General features: G+C 41.9%; 2 protein-coding genes across 2 annotated transcripts; both read left to right on the plus strand.

The window, feature by feature from the left end:
• cfap91 (cilia and flagella associated protein 91) lies at positions 1–5,190 on the plus strand (the record flags this gene model as incomplete). Its single annotated transcript, XM_079170245.1, is given in 19 exon segments — positions 1–82; positions 168–238; positions 816–973; positions 1,075–1,155; positions 1,308–1,364; positions 1,449–1,633; positions 1,844–2,021; positions 2,391–2,548; positions 2,667–2,843; positions 2,949–3,082; positions 3,160–3,264; positions 3,357–3,428; positions 3,611–3,757; positions 3,838–4,059; positions 4,174–4,322; positions 4,411–4,502; positions 4,741–4,871; positions 4,874–4,927; positions 5,101–5,190. Coding segments are annotated over 19 exon segments (2,343 nt in total).
• Positions 5,191–5,645: 455 nt separating this feature from the next.
• On the plus strand, positions 5,646–13,775 carry nr1i2 (nuclear receptor subfamily 1, group I, member 2; the record flags this gene model as incomplete). Its single annotated transcript, XM_079170246.1, is given in 10 exon segments — positions 5,646–5,671; positions 6,074–6,204; positions 6,384–6,553; positions 6,718–6,887; positions 11,839–11,984; positions 13,182–13,298; positions 13,436–13,457; positions 13,459–13,539; positions 13,618–13,750; positions 13,752–13,775. Coding segments are annotated over 10 exon segments (1,020 nt in total).
• Positions 13,776–14,035: the final 260 nt, after the last annotated feature.

A 14,035-nucleotide genomic window follows, 5' to 3' on the forward strand; every position in this document is an offset into this window, starting at 1 on the left:
ATGAGCATCACTCGCACGAATCTGAAGACAAATGAAGCCTCTAAAGTTGTGATGCCACAACGGCGTTATGACCACTTATATGGTAAGTATATTTATAATATAGCGTTAAATGCACGCTGACGCGAGCTATATACCACTTACACATGTACTGAACTGTCTCGCCACAGATCCTGTGTACACGGTGTCATCGGAGGTGGACCATGGCAGGTCCAGAGTCAGTGCGTCTGAGGGCCGAATCGTAAGTTGCGTTGACATGTGTCCTACAGCAAAAATATTGGTTGTGTTGAGCCTGAGGAATGTGTTGTAACTCTTATTGTTTTGCCCAAATACTAAGTTAAAGGCAACACTCATTTTGGCTTAGCAACTCTTAAACAGACATATGTTGCGTCAAACTGTATTGTTAGTTCATTACCAAAAGTGTTATGTTGGTTAAGTTCTGTTGCTCACATTTGTCTAAAAATGACAGTATTGTCCTCAGTTGTTTACACATGTACGGTAAACCCATCTAGAACTTCACAGATTTATTGTCAGAATAGTGTTTGTTTTAAGCTGCATTTATTAGATAAGAGCATACAAAGGAAGCTTGTACTGTAATATTGTACTGTGTATAACTAAGTTAAATTCATATATTTTATTTGACACCATTAACACAGAGCTTAGGAAAAAATGTCACAATTGACCCACTTTCTGTTTACCTTTGCTCATCAACTAGGACCCAATATGTTTTCTGTTGCTACTGTTTACACATGAGAATAAAGAAACAGACTTGAACGTGAAATGCACTCGCTGACTGTATTTCTCTCTGCCTTTATCAGAGGAGAGTGCCTGTGTTTGAGTCGATGTTCAGTGACCTGTCCCACTACCCACGGTATGCTGTTCAGCTGGACCCAGCAGACCCAGTACCAGCCTTTATGGATCGTCGCTGGCGAGGCCACACGGAACAGCGTGTGCAGGCACTGCAGCAGTTGGCTGGGTAACACTTACAGACACCATTTTCATGAGTATTAATTCAAGGTTAACCACGTTACTCTTGACAAATATACACTGGGTCTCTTGGCATTGTCTTCTTGACAGGGTTATTCCAAATGCTCAGTCATGGCTGAAAAGGGAGGAGTGCCATGTGACCGGAGCTGATCGCTGGAAATACTTTCAACGGTTTGATTGGCCTGTCTACACTCACTAATTCACAGCTAGCATTGTGCAGCAGTTTCCTCAACCTGATATTATGACTGTTTGCAAAGTGGCACAGTTTCCACTTTAGATATTGACCGTGTCTCTGACGAGGTGTTGCCTTCCGTTTCCCTTAGCCCTCTGATTCCCTTTGCAGAGCAGATTCCCCTGCATGCATTTTTTATGTCACCTAAGTAAGTACCGCATTGATTCACCACGTTTCGCTATTTTCCAGCCAAATCTGTTAGAGGGTGCATCCTCTCATTTTGTCTCATCAGAGAAGACTTTGAATCGTCTGGTGGAAAGAATGCTGAGCATTCTGAACAGCCCACCCACTTCACTGTCGCGGTCCAGACAGACTACAGGGAAAGTGAAACACAGACAGACCCGTACAGCCCTGAGTATGTGGTGCAACCGGGGACAACTCCCTCAGAACTCCTGCAAATGGCAGCTTTGACTTGGGGTACATGATCAACTGTTCAGATCTTTACTATAATAGAATATAATGTATAATTACCTTGTTAAAACCAGACATATTCAGCTGTTCCACTGGTGGTCAGCTGAATAGTTTGCCGGCACCTACCAGGTAATTAGTCTACTTGTACCTTTAGTGTCTTTTATTAAGCTTACCTATACATCTCATTAAACCCTCCCTGATGACAATTTCCCTTAGGTCGTGGTCTGCCTGCAGGCCTGGCAGAAGTGGAAATGATAGAGCGGGCACGTGCCAAACGAGCTTGGGCGGCCACCCTTCCTCCATTGGATGACCTTAGTCAGCTGGAGAAAAGGAGACGCATGATGGAGGAGATGGAGGTCAAAGAGTGGGCTTTCAGAGAAGGAGAAATCCAGAAGTGAGTGGTGCTGCACCTTAACCGCTGTTGTTTCACTTTTTATTTCCAACAAGAAAAGACATAAATAGATAAGTAAACCACTACTCATCCAACATGTTAGTGCAGTTTGGCACAGATTTGAGCCACCTGTTATCATGTAGCCTGTTGGTCAAGTAGCATTATATCTTAAGCCTTCTGTCATCACAAGTGTACTTGAGGTGGCATTGTAAAGGTAGGTTCTCTCATCAAAATGCTACAAACACATAGTACTAATATATGTCTAACCAAGAATAATATGTTGGCTTATTAAGTCATCTCTGTGACCCCCCTCCTTCCCCTTGATGTTCCTGCTGTCTGCCATGCTCTTTGTTTTTCTGTGGTGGCGACAAGGTTGCAAGATGCTCGTCTTACTGTGCTGAAGGACCTCTTGAGGCAAAGAGATGAGGCCCAGAAAGAAGCCACAAGCGAGAGACTCAACCACATATTTTCTAAGCTCCAAAAAGACAAAAAGACCAAGCTACACAAGATTCACAACGACTACACCAGGTGTAAGACAACCGCTGGCTCTGCTTTAACATCATATCTCGATCATGAATGTATTATTCAAGTTTTTTTTTAACTCCCTCTCATCTATCTCTTCTTTTTTCGTGGTTATTTTGTGTGTAGCACTGAGAAAACTGGAAGCCAAGAGCAGAAACGTGGAGGGGAATCTAGGGCGACTTGGCATTGTCAAAAACTATACGGATATTCAGACATATGCCCCTCGGAGCCGCAGGGATGCACTCTCCAACAGGAACACCTGCAACAATGAGCTAAAAAGCTACTACTTGAACGCATATGAAGGTCTGAATCTTTAAGTAGAAGTGTGGATCATCTCTATACTAGCATCTCAGAGATAACATTATCCGTTTATTTTCAAGGAAACGTTAGACTTTTTGTCAATCATAGGTTTGCTGGAGATAGAGGCAGGACTCTCTGCCTCAGACCTCAAGCCATGGGTGAAAAGACCTCAGCCCAAAGTCATCAAGAATGTGATCAGTCCACCTGAGTGCCCAGAAATAGAAATGATGAAAAAATACAAGGTAAAGCAGAAAGAAATATGTTCAAGTATATCACTTACATTCTACATACACATGTATTACCGATTGTTGTTCCACAGGAACTGAGAGAGGAGGAAAATAAGAGAAAAGCTTTGCGTTTTCTTGTCAAGAGGAAGGAGTCTGTTTGTCGTCCTGTCACTCCCACAGTGGAGGAGCCACCAGAGGTCAGCAAATGTCTCTGACTCTAATTGACATTAACCTTGCTCATCCTACATGTTTCATTTTATTGTTAACTCATTCATGTGTCCCTCTATAGGGGGACGAGGAGATAGAGCTCGCAGTCATCCACTTACAGAAATTACTGAGAGGAAGAAGTATCCAATACAAGGTCTGAACATGTCTGCATGCACATGCATGTGTGCGTGTGTGTGTGTGTGTGTGTGTGTGTGTGCATGTTTACCTGCATGTCCATTTTTGAATGACTGAAGTGCCTACAGAAATGTGTAAATGTTCTAAAGTTGTAAGGACTCTATTTACTCTCTATTCACTTCTATCTGTGTTGTTTTACAGATGTTTAAGGGCAAGGAGAACCATTTGGAGCTCTTTCGGGAACTGAGGACTGTCCACGCCCTGCAGGAGGAGGAGCAAGAGCTACAGAAAGCTGACAAAGGGCTCGTGATGACCCTTAAAAAACAGAGAGACAAACAGAGACATGAGGTGAAAAACATAGTCACATCCACATACAAAATGTTACCAACTCCAAACAATCTCATTGCGCCTTCTCTCCCCCCTCCCAGACCTCTCAAGAGGAGGCTTCTCAGGCAAGAGTGGTAGGCGCCGAGCTTGAAGACCTATTCGACACCTTGTCCAAGGGGCTGATTCACCTCCAGGAAGAGCGTAGGATCCATGCCTTTATACTACTGGCTGATAGAGACCGTCGCCTGCGAGAGGCTGAGGAGAGTGGGCGCAGACAGGTGGAGGACCGCAGACGCAGAGAAGAAGATGAGATCTTCAGACAAGTGTGTACATGTGTCATTTGTTAGCTACGAGTGTGCAAAGGATAACATGTTTGTATGTGTGTGCGGTGCACAGGTGTTCTAAACGCTGTGTGTGTCCTAAACACTGTGTAACAGGTGGTTCAGGTGCACCAGGAAACTGTGGATTTGTATTTGGAGGACATCATCCTAGCAGCCTTGGAGGAGACAGCTGACACGCAGGCCAGAGAGGAGATCCACAGAAGGGCAAAGGAGGTCAACGACATCGCCTATGCCATGGAGGAAAGGTAATGGATACCTCAGCATGTCAGCTAATGTTTTCTATTCAGAAATGTCAAAGCAGCGACAATGACCAAAAATAATTTGTGTGTTTAGCCGAAACAATCTTCAGTCGGAGGAGATTGTGTCTGAGTTGATGTACAGTTTCCTCATCCCAGAGGTCGAGAAGATCACCGTCAGGCAAAGAGGTTTGGGAGATTTTTCTATTTTCCCTGTATTCACACATTGTTATCATAGAAAACAATGTCAAAATGATTGAAAATTATGAGTAGATGGTATTTATACCAACAATTACAAACAGATAAAAAGGCACCACGTTTTAAGACCCTTTCCCTTCATAGAAACAAACAATAAAGTATAATTCAATGATAAAGTTAAATGATGTGCTTTTACCAGTGGTCTAACTCTGTGATTTCTCTCCCCCAGTGCACAAGAGGCAGCATAGACACTTGCAAGCAGCTCGGAGCATCATTCAGGGAACTGCTGAGCATTCTGGGATCCTTCCTAGTACTCCCTTGTCGTCGCAGTTGACCTCTTCCTCTGAAACAGCCTCCAACCGGGTCCTCGAGGAGACGATCAGCCAAGTGGAGCAGGAGAAGGGGAAGGAAACAGAGTAAAGAGAGGACTCAAAATATAGCGTGTTGAAATGCAGTCTGATGTCTAAATTTGTTGTTCATCAATACTATTAAAGGTTCATATTCATCATTGTGGGTTTATGGGTTGATTGTAGCCTTTTGATTATTACTTTGACTAGAATGTTCAGTATATTCCCACATTTTCTGACAGGGTCCAAGTACAAGCTCCATTTGTATTTGGGGACTCTGCCTGTTGGGCTACTGTGATGGTATGGAGTCCCTGATAGGGGCCCTGCACTAAGGCTTGTATTATGCTATAGATATTTGTTAAGTCTAATGCTGGTGCCAGTTGGTATTGGTGCACCTGCTCTCCACCTTAATCAGTTGATTCCTTTCCTCCACCACACTGAAGCACTTTTCATTTTATTTTGACAGAAATCTGAGGTTGTTTCAGGGACACGTTTTACAGAGAGACTGATTGATTCATGCAGTGACTTATTTACAGAAAGGAATGTGCTTCAAAGTGAGACAGGAAGTTATACAAAGACGTTTGATGTAAATGGTAGTGAAGTTCTATCCTATTGCGGCATAAACTGCCTGTAATGACTGACAGCAAATTAGCTCTCACGTCTAATGCAATTTCTTTTAAAGTCTTACCGTTTGCAGTTGTCATAAATCCAGAACGGGACGGAAACAAAACTGGATTTTCAATGCTTAAGAATTGTCAACACAGAATGCATGACAAATTAACCCCTTATGGCCTCAGCACTGCTGACATCAATGTTTGGAGTAACTGAGGTCACAATGGTGCTGGGTAACCCTGAATCATTTTACTGTAGAGTTTAGGAGAACACTGAGGAGAAAGTAGAAAAAATACATTGTAACAAATGTTCTATTTTCTCATATTTGAACTGTAATAAAAAATGTTTAGAGCCTATCAAAATCCGAAAGGCGTCCGTCCTTTAGCAGATGAAGCAATGGTTTATCAAGTTTACTTGTACATTGTTTTGGGGACTTTGAGGGGTGCGTTATGTCGGGGGCATTGCCCCCCCCCCCCCCTGTGCGGACGGCTAACGTTACATATCTGAAACAGAACCAGTGTGACGTCATCATTCAGCATTGTCGTTACACACATGTGATTTTGTTAACATCAAATTGTTACTAAGTGGATTTCTTTAATTCAGACGTGCCATAAAGAGGCCAACGCAGCTCCGCTGTAGGTTCCTGAATGAATGCAATATAAACAAAAACAACCGACGTTCGTGCCAAGCCTGCCGCTTCCGTAAATGCCAGGCCATAGGCATGCGCCAAGAAAGTAAGTAGATACAACGTATATTACCCCGTATTAAAACTTTACAGTATATATTTACATTAAGACAGTAAGAAGTATCTGATTTGAGGAGTTCATATTTCAACTGCTGGAGTGCTAGTTTTGTGGAACTGTTTTTTTAATCAGATTTCTATAGCTACATGCGGGTATGTTTTGTGTCCTCGTGGTCATGTCTGAGAAGGAGGTGTTGGAGCGGAGGATCCGAATCCAGTCGAAGAAGACGCTTGACGCACCAATACAGCTTTCATCCCAACAACAGGAAACCATTCAGGAGCTACTCTGTGGCCACCACAACTCATTTGACTCAAAGTTTTACCGCTTCAGTGGCTTCAGGGTGCGTGAATGACTGCCAGCGTGGTTGAGGTGTTATCTTTGTCGTTGTTTTCACGTGTTTGGATAATGCTTTCATTTTTTCAGCCCATCGACAGAAACGTCCTTCCTGCGAGTGAGTTCAACCAGTCTGAAAGCTCCCTCTGCTTCCTCTCCCCCTCCCTGTCGCCCTCCTCCTCCTCCTCCAGTCTCTCTGGTTCCTTTGAAAAACAAGAGAACCACGAGGACGAAGACGTCAGAAAAGCCAGTGTTTTCTCGGCTCTTCCACACATGACTGACCTCACCACTTACATGATTCAGGACATAATTAGTTTCTCCAAAAGTCTTAGGGACTTCCGGTAAATGTGTGCCTCAATCAAGGGCGTAGGTTTGGTCTCAGCAGCATTGGTAGGGACACTGCCCCCCCCCCCCCCCCCCCCCCCGCCATATTAAAAAAACTTAGTTGATATTATTAACAGAACTTTATTAATAAAATATATTAACATTTGTGTAACTTGGAACTGATTTAAACATAATAACAGTAATAAAACCTTAGTTTAAATACAAAACAGTATTCTGCAGCAAATAAATAATAATAATAATAAATAATTAAATAAATGAATAAAAAACGTTCTGCTAAAATGCCAATATACAGTAACTATATCACTATATCCAAAATATATATAAAAAACTTTTCAGTTGTGCAGGCAAAAAAGACAAAAAAAATAAATCTATTCTGCAGCGCTTAATAGGTTATAAATGAAGTGCTTTCCTCCTTTATGCAATTATTAGTAGTGCTGGGCAACGATTAACATTTTTAATCTCGATTAATCGCATGGATTTTTTGCGATTATTCGCATTGTTATGGCAAAGTTCAATAATGAATTCAAAAGTAGTGTATTACGCACTTTTATTTTAAAGTACTGCTATATGAACACAAGTGCAATAACATTTGGTTTGCAAACACTTTAAACAAATAAGGTGCTTTTTAACAGCACTATTCTCTTTACACAGCAGTTATATTTCTTGCACTATCTGTGCTCAGTGTGCTGACTTTATGTGAAACGTTCCACTGCTGTGCAACATGAATAAAATGTTTCAGCATGTTTCATCAAAATGTCTGTCTTCTGTCTTCATGACAGTCAGAACATGTGAATGCAGCTCTACTGTTCAATAATATAATGCTGTAACTCAGAGGTGATGATGGTTACCCAGCGATCAAAGAATAAAGACACTTTACGCACAGGTGTATTTTCCCTTTAACTCACGAGATGCAGGTAGCATGTTTTATACTTAATGTGAATATAATTCATACTTTGTTGGCATCTTATTCTGAAAACCGGATGTTCGTCTGAAGAAACCGGATGTTGTCTCACGTGACGTCACAAAGGCTAGAAACAGAACGATCCGTTGTGGGCGTTCTGTTTCGAGCCTTTGTGACGTCACGTGATTCGAAGGACATTGACTCGTTATTGTAGGATACCCTTCAGCCAGAGTGTAGTGTTGTACTCACAGAGCTATACGTGACATCTTTACTTTACCGAGGAGTTTTAAAAGCAGACTGCATTGAAGATTAGAATAAAACAGCAACAATTGGACATGGATAGACTAGAAACATTACAGCTTGAAATGCTGAGTGAGTACTTTGAATCTCTCGAGCGTAAAGTGTCAAAGTTTGAGTATGATTTGAAACGTTTCGAGACCTATAGAGACTTTGAAGAAAGGACTACATTCGACAAAACAACAAAGACTAAGTTCATCAGATCTCCACATCGCAGTTACCCACTGTACCGCATACAGGAGAAAATAAAGCAGTCGCCTAATCTCCCAGAAATTCAAATGTATTCTGCTTTAAAACGCAAATGTCATATTTTCCGGGACATGATGATGCACTGGCTGCAAATGAATCGGCTGCCAGATGGATTCAACGGCACGAGAGATATAGACGCTGGACATCTTTTCCAATCAAATTTGGCCTCACCACCCATGGTGTGGGAGGTTGAAAAAATTGACATTATCCTTGAGGAAATCAAGGATTTAATGATCAAGATCGTTGAGGAATTGACAGGCGTTGATCGTGATCTGGCAAAAAAGGAAATCTCTGAGGAGGTTGAAGCTTTTGCAAAAATCTTTCTTTGGCTGATTCTTAAAGACCAGAAGAGATATAAGAAGATTTATCCAAAAGAAATGAAATTCGAAGATCGCGAATTTGTTGACATGTTGTCATACATAGATCAAAACATAGGTGATTATTGCCCAAAGATTTTCCAATGTCTAATCACAGAGGAAGTTGAGGATTACCTCTCCAGTCAATTAACAAATGGGATGATGCCCGAGACAACCCCAGAGACAATCAGAAACAGAACATCTTGCAGTCAGCCACGCGCTAACACGTACGCTGTGCTACTAAACCAAATGTGGTCTTTCATGAAAGAGATGGACGTTAAGATCGGCTCACACAAAATATACCCTAAGTATCATCCGTACTTCTGGTTCAATAACGAACGTTCAACAACTGGCTCAGTATACAAGGACTCACATGATGAACCTGCGCCAGGTGCAACAGCACAGGAAGAACTAAAGAAAAGGGCAGTTCAGGTATTCGTGGAGGCGCTGGTTTCGCAGATATTCGAGAAACCAGATCTGACATGGAGCACTGCAGACCCCGAGGCCATCACTATGCGTCTGTTTGAAAGAACGTGGATCGAAGTCCAGGATGTCAATTTTAAACCTAAAACATTAAAAAAACTTGACAAGGCTATTTTCAAGTTCCTGTGTGAGAACTGGGGTGGTTCAGAAAAGGTGCAGTCGTCCATGAGATTAGAGGAACGAGAACTTGGGAACTGCATTGCCTCCCAAGTCGAATATCACCTGACACGACCCAAAAAGCGCAGCAAAATCTGCACGTTCTTCTCGTCTGTGGGCAAAGGCATCTCCAACATCTTCATATGTGGATCGGATGTTCAGGAAACAACCTCCATGGATAGACCAGAAACATCACGGACAGAGGAGATGCTGATGGACAGATGTGCTGTCAGCCCTCTCAGCGGAGGAAATGAGAACCAGGTGAAGTCCAGTCCGGACGACACACAGAGCTTTTCAGAGGTTCAGGAAGACTTGATCCATAAAGAGGTTACAGCCTCATGTGTCAACTCTGTCCTCTCCTTTATCGCTCCAAGTGAAGAGCCTGTAATTAATCCGAGCATCACTCCCCCTCACAGAAGTCCAACTCGGGAAACAATCTCCATGGATAGACCAGAAACATCGCAGACAGAGGAGATGCTGATGGACAGATGTGCTGTCAGCCCTCTCAGCGGAAGAAATGAGAACCAGGTGAAGTCCAGTCTGGACGACACACAGAGCTTTTCAGAGGTTGAAGAAGACTTGATCCATGAAGAGGTTACAGCAGGGGTGTCAAACATACGACGACGCCGACGCCGACAACAAGGCCAACGCCAACGACAACGCCGCCGTCGCCGCCGCCAGAGCTTTTCAGACGTTCAGGAAGACTTCATCCATAGAGAGGTTTCAGCCTCATGTGTCAACTCTGTACTCTCCTTTATCGCTCCAAGTGAAGAGCCTGTAATTAATCTGAGCATCACTCCCCCTCACAGAAGTCCAACTCAGGAAACAATCTCCATGGATAGACCAGAAGCATCGCAGACAGAGGAGATGCTGATGGACAGATGTGCTGTCAGCCCTCTCAGCGGAAGAAATGAGAACCAGGTGAAGTCCAGTCTGGACGACACACAGAGCTTTTCAGAGGTTGAGGAAGACTTGATCCATAAAGAGGTTACAGCAGGGGTGTCAAACATACGACGACGCCGACACCGAGGCCAACAACAACGAGAACGCCGCCGCCGCCGCCGCCAACGCCGACGATGACGACGATGATATCTGATAACTTCTACTGTGATAGTAGATGATATCTGATAACTTCTACTGTGATAGTAGATGATATCTGATAACTTCTACTGTGATAGCAGATGATATCTGATAACTTCTACTGTGATAGCAGATAACATCTAATAACTTCTACTGTGATAGTAGATAACATCTAATAACTTCTACTGTGATAGTAGATAACATCTAATAACTTCTGCAATACTAGACAACATATATAACTTCTACTGTGATAGTAGATAACATCTAATAACTTCTACTGCGATAGTAGATAACATCTAATAACTTCTGCGATAGTAGACAACATATATAACTTCTACTGTGATAGTAGACAACATCTATAACTTCTACTAAGAGTGAAAATTGTGGAGTCAAAGGCAAAAGACAAATATTTTTTTCACAAGATTCTGAAGCTGCTCTTCACTCTAGCGGTGACATCACGCACTCTAAGCTGCGCAATACACACCCATTATAAAGGCAGAAAAGGACTGAAAAAATCATAAAAGTTCAAATGGGACAGTTCAAAAAGTATAAAAGATATCAAAAAGCTGAAGTATGCGGCAAAAGAACAGGATTTTTCCAACATTTTAAAGTTGAAATGGTGTCTGTAGCTGAAAGTATGAGGAAGTTGAAGGATTTGAAAGTTGAAGAACTTCAATAGGATTTGAAAATATTCTCCATAGAAACCTTTTCAAAAAAAAATGTGCAAAAAGCTTAATAATTCAAAAAGTCATAGCACCCCTCTGCTGAAAGAGCTGAACATTTTGATATTCGAACGGTTTCTGTAGCTTAAAAAATGTGGAAGGAGAAGAGTTGCAAAAAACGTACGGAAGAAATAGTGGAATAAAGAAAACAGGATAACTATAGTTGGAATGCTTCAACAATAAAGAAAACAGGATAACAATAGCTGTCCTGTTGTAAGCAGTGCAGTTTCCGCCCCACACAGGGATGCAGTTTGTCAGGATGCTCTCGATGGTGCCTCGGTAAAAAGTGCACATGATGGGTGGGGGGGTTCTTGCTTTCTTCAGTTTGCGGAGGAAGTAGAGGCGCCTCTGGGCTTTCTTTGCCAGTGATGTTGTGTTGGCTGTCCACGAGAGGTCCTCACTGATGTCCACCCCCAGGAATCTGGTGCTGCTACTGTGATAGTAGAAGTTATCAGATGTTCTAATAATCTAATAACTTCTACCGTGACGGTAGGCAACATCTAATAACTGATTCAATAATAAATAAATAAACACATAAATAAATAATAATTGTGCTTATCTCACTTGTCATTTGCCATAAGAGCAGTAATGCATATCAAATATGTTTTATTTTAGAACTGATGTCTACTTGGAACAACTTACTCACTGTTACGTGTGTGTGTGTTTGTGTGTGTGTGTGTGTGTGTGCGTGTGTGTCTTACAGATCTCTCAACATGGGGGACCAAATTGCTCTGTTGAAGGGAGCCACTTTTGAGATTATGCAGATCCGCTTCAACATGGTGTTCAATGCAAACACAGGCATCTGGGAATGCGGCCATATCATATACTGCATCGATGACGCTGCACGAGGTGAGCCAATGCATTCTTTTGCAAATGTTCAAAGGAGGAGGCTTGGCTGCATATGAATATGTACATCGACATTACAAATAGCACTGTAATAATAACACCAGTTTTTGTTACGTGTGGGCAGCAAAACAAGTTTTAAACAATAGTATATTAACTTCACCTCGTAAAGTTAATACGATAGGTTAGACGTGACATTGTTTCAAAGTAATCAACACAAAAAGCAGCCTCAAAATGTTTTTTTTTTATTTGATGAAGGGGTCAATGAGGTGGGAGTTTCTCATTAAACTTGTTTTGGTGTCGATTAGCCTTGCATCTTTGTATGTGAAGTTGCAAAGTGGTAGTTTATAAGTACTTTTGGATCTGTGAAAGTGTGTGCACTTCTCTCACCCGGCATGTTCACAGAGGTGTGACGTGACGCGTGGAGGAAAGCTCACCAGAATGTTGTCGAGCTGGTGTGGTCTGCTCCTTTTATAAAGATCAACTGAACAGCTGTAGGCATTCATTCGTTGTCTTCCAGCTTTGTACTGGCAGACCCTCTTTAAGACTGATCCCGTGCGCAATGTCTCAAAATGTTTATGGGATATTTACAATAAGATTAGGAAATAATTCAGGCCACACCGAATATTATTCTATTTGGATGTTTTAATGCATCTCTAAAAAAAAGTCTTTGATGACAGTGTGCCAAAATTCAACCTTTTTTCACATGATTTCCTCTTCCTATGCACCTGTATTCATTGCATTAGATGAAAACTTCTTAGGTCGTGATCTTTAATACTTTTGTAAATATTGATCCTAAGAAAACAGAAAAATATCTTGTTGAAGTAATCCTGATAATAACTTTGTCTATATTGCCCATACTTTACCTACAGTAAATACTTTTAAAACTGAAATAATAAATTTTAAAAAAAATAAATAAAAAAATAAAAAAATAAAAGCCTATATTCACATAAAAGCTGAGGCTGCAGATTTTTTGAACATATATCAGTTGGTGCTGACAAAAAAATTGAGGTTAGCAGCTCAAGGCTTCATTCATACTGACCTGAATCTGCAACCAAAGTGGGTGAGTTTCATTTAGGGTCATGTAGGCACCATGTTTTCTCTGTAAAAAGTTGTGATCCTTTTTAAATGAGTATATTTCCATGTGTTCACTTGTCTCATGGTCTATTATTGGCTTGACATCTCCGTCATGTCGTTTTGTAGCGGGTTTCCAGCCGCTCCTGCTGGAGCCTCTGCTCAGATTTCACCACACGCTGCGCAAACTGGGCCTGCAGGACGAAGAGTACGTTCTCATGGAGGCCATGTCCCTGTTTTCTCCAGGTAGCGGCACTTCATCACAGTCCTTGCTGATATTGCTGAATATGGAAACCCTAGAAACAGTGTGCATTAGTACCCAGCCAAACATAAAAATGAATTTCTCATTAGTAGAGATTTTTGTTTTGTTTTTGATCTATCAGACCGTCCTGGTGTGCAGCAACAGTGTGATTGACAAGCTTCATGAAAACACGGCACTGACACTAAAAACCTGGATTGACTTCAAGAGGACAGGACAAGAAAAACAGTGAGTGTGAAATATTCTCAGCTCACTCACTGAAACCTTTGACAGACTGAACCACCTTTGTTTCCTCTGTGCCCTCAGCTTGCTGTACCCTAAAGTGATGGCCTGTCTCACGGAGATGAGAACAATGACTGAGGAGTACAGCAAACAGGTTCTGCAGATCCAGGACATCCAGCCAGACATTATCTCGCCCCTCATAATGGAGGTGGTCAGTAAAAAACTCCTGTCATGACTTTTAATACTGCCATCTACTGTACGTGGACAGGACCAGCTGACTGTGCTCATTGATTCAAGGCAAAGTATTCTGTTTTTGTTGTTGTGCACGTGCTAAAAAGTGATGGTCTAAAACATGCACCTGAAAAGATAAAGATGATTGTTAGTCCTGCTGTGAACCAGCGTCTGTCTCCCACACGTCAAAGAAGCCACGAGTGAGGCAGGATTAAGTTTTACAAAGTTTGTTTTAAGTTACAGTACCGATGGATTATGCTGGATTTGACAT

This window comes from Pholis gunnellus, assembly GCF_910591455.1.
Source record: "Pholis gunnellus genome assembly, chromosome: 12".
Lineage (NCBI taxonomy): Eukaryota > Metazoa > Chordata > Actinopteri > Perciformes > Pholidae > Pholis > Pholis gunnellus.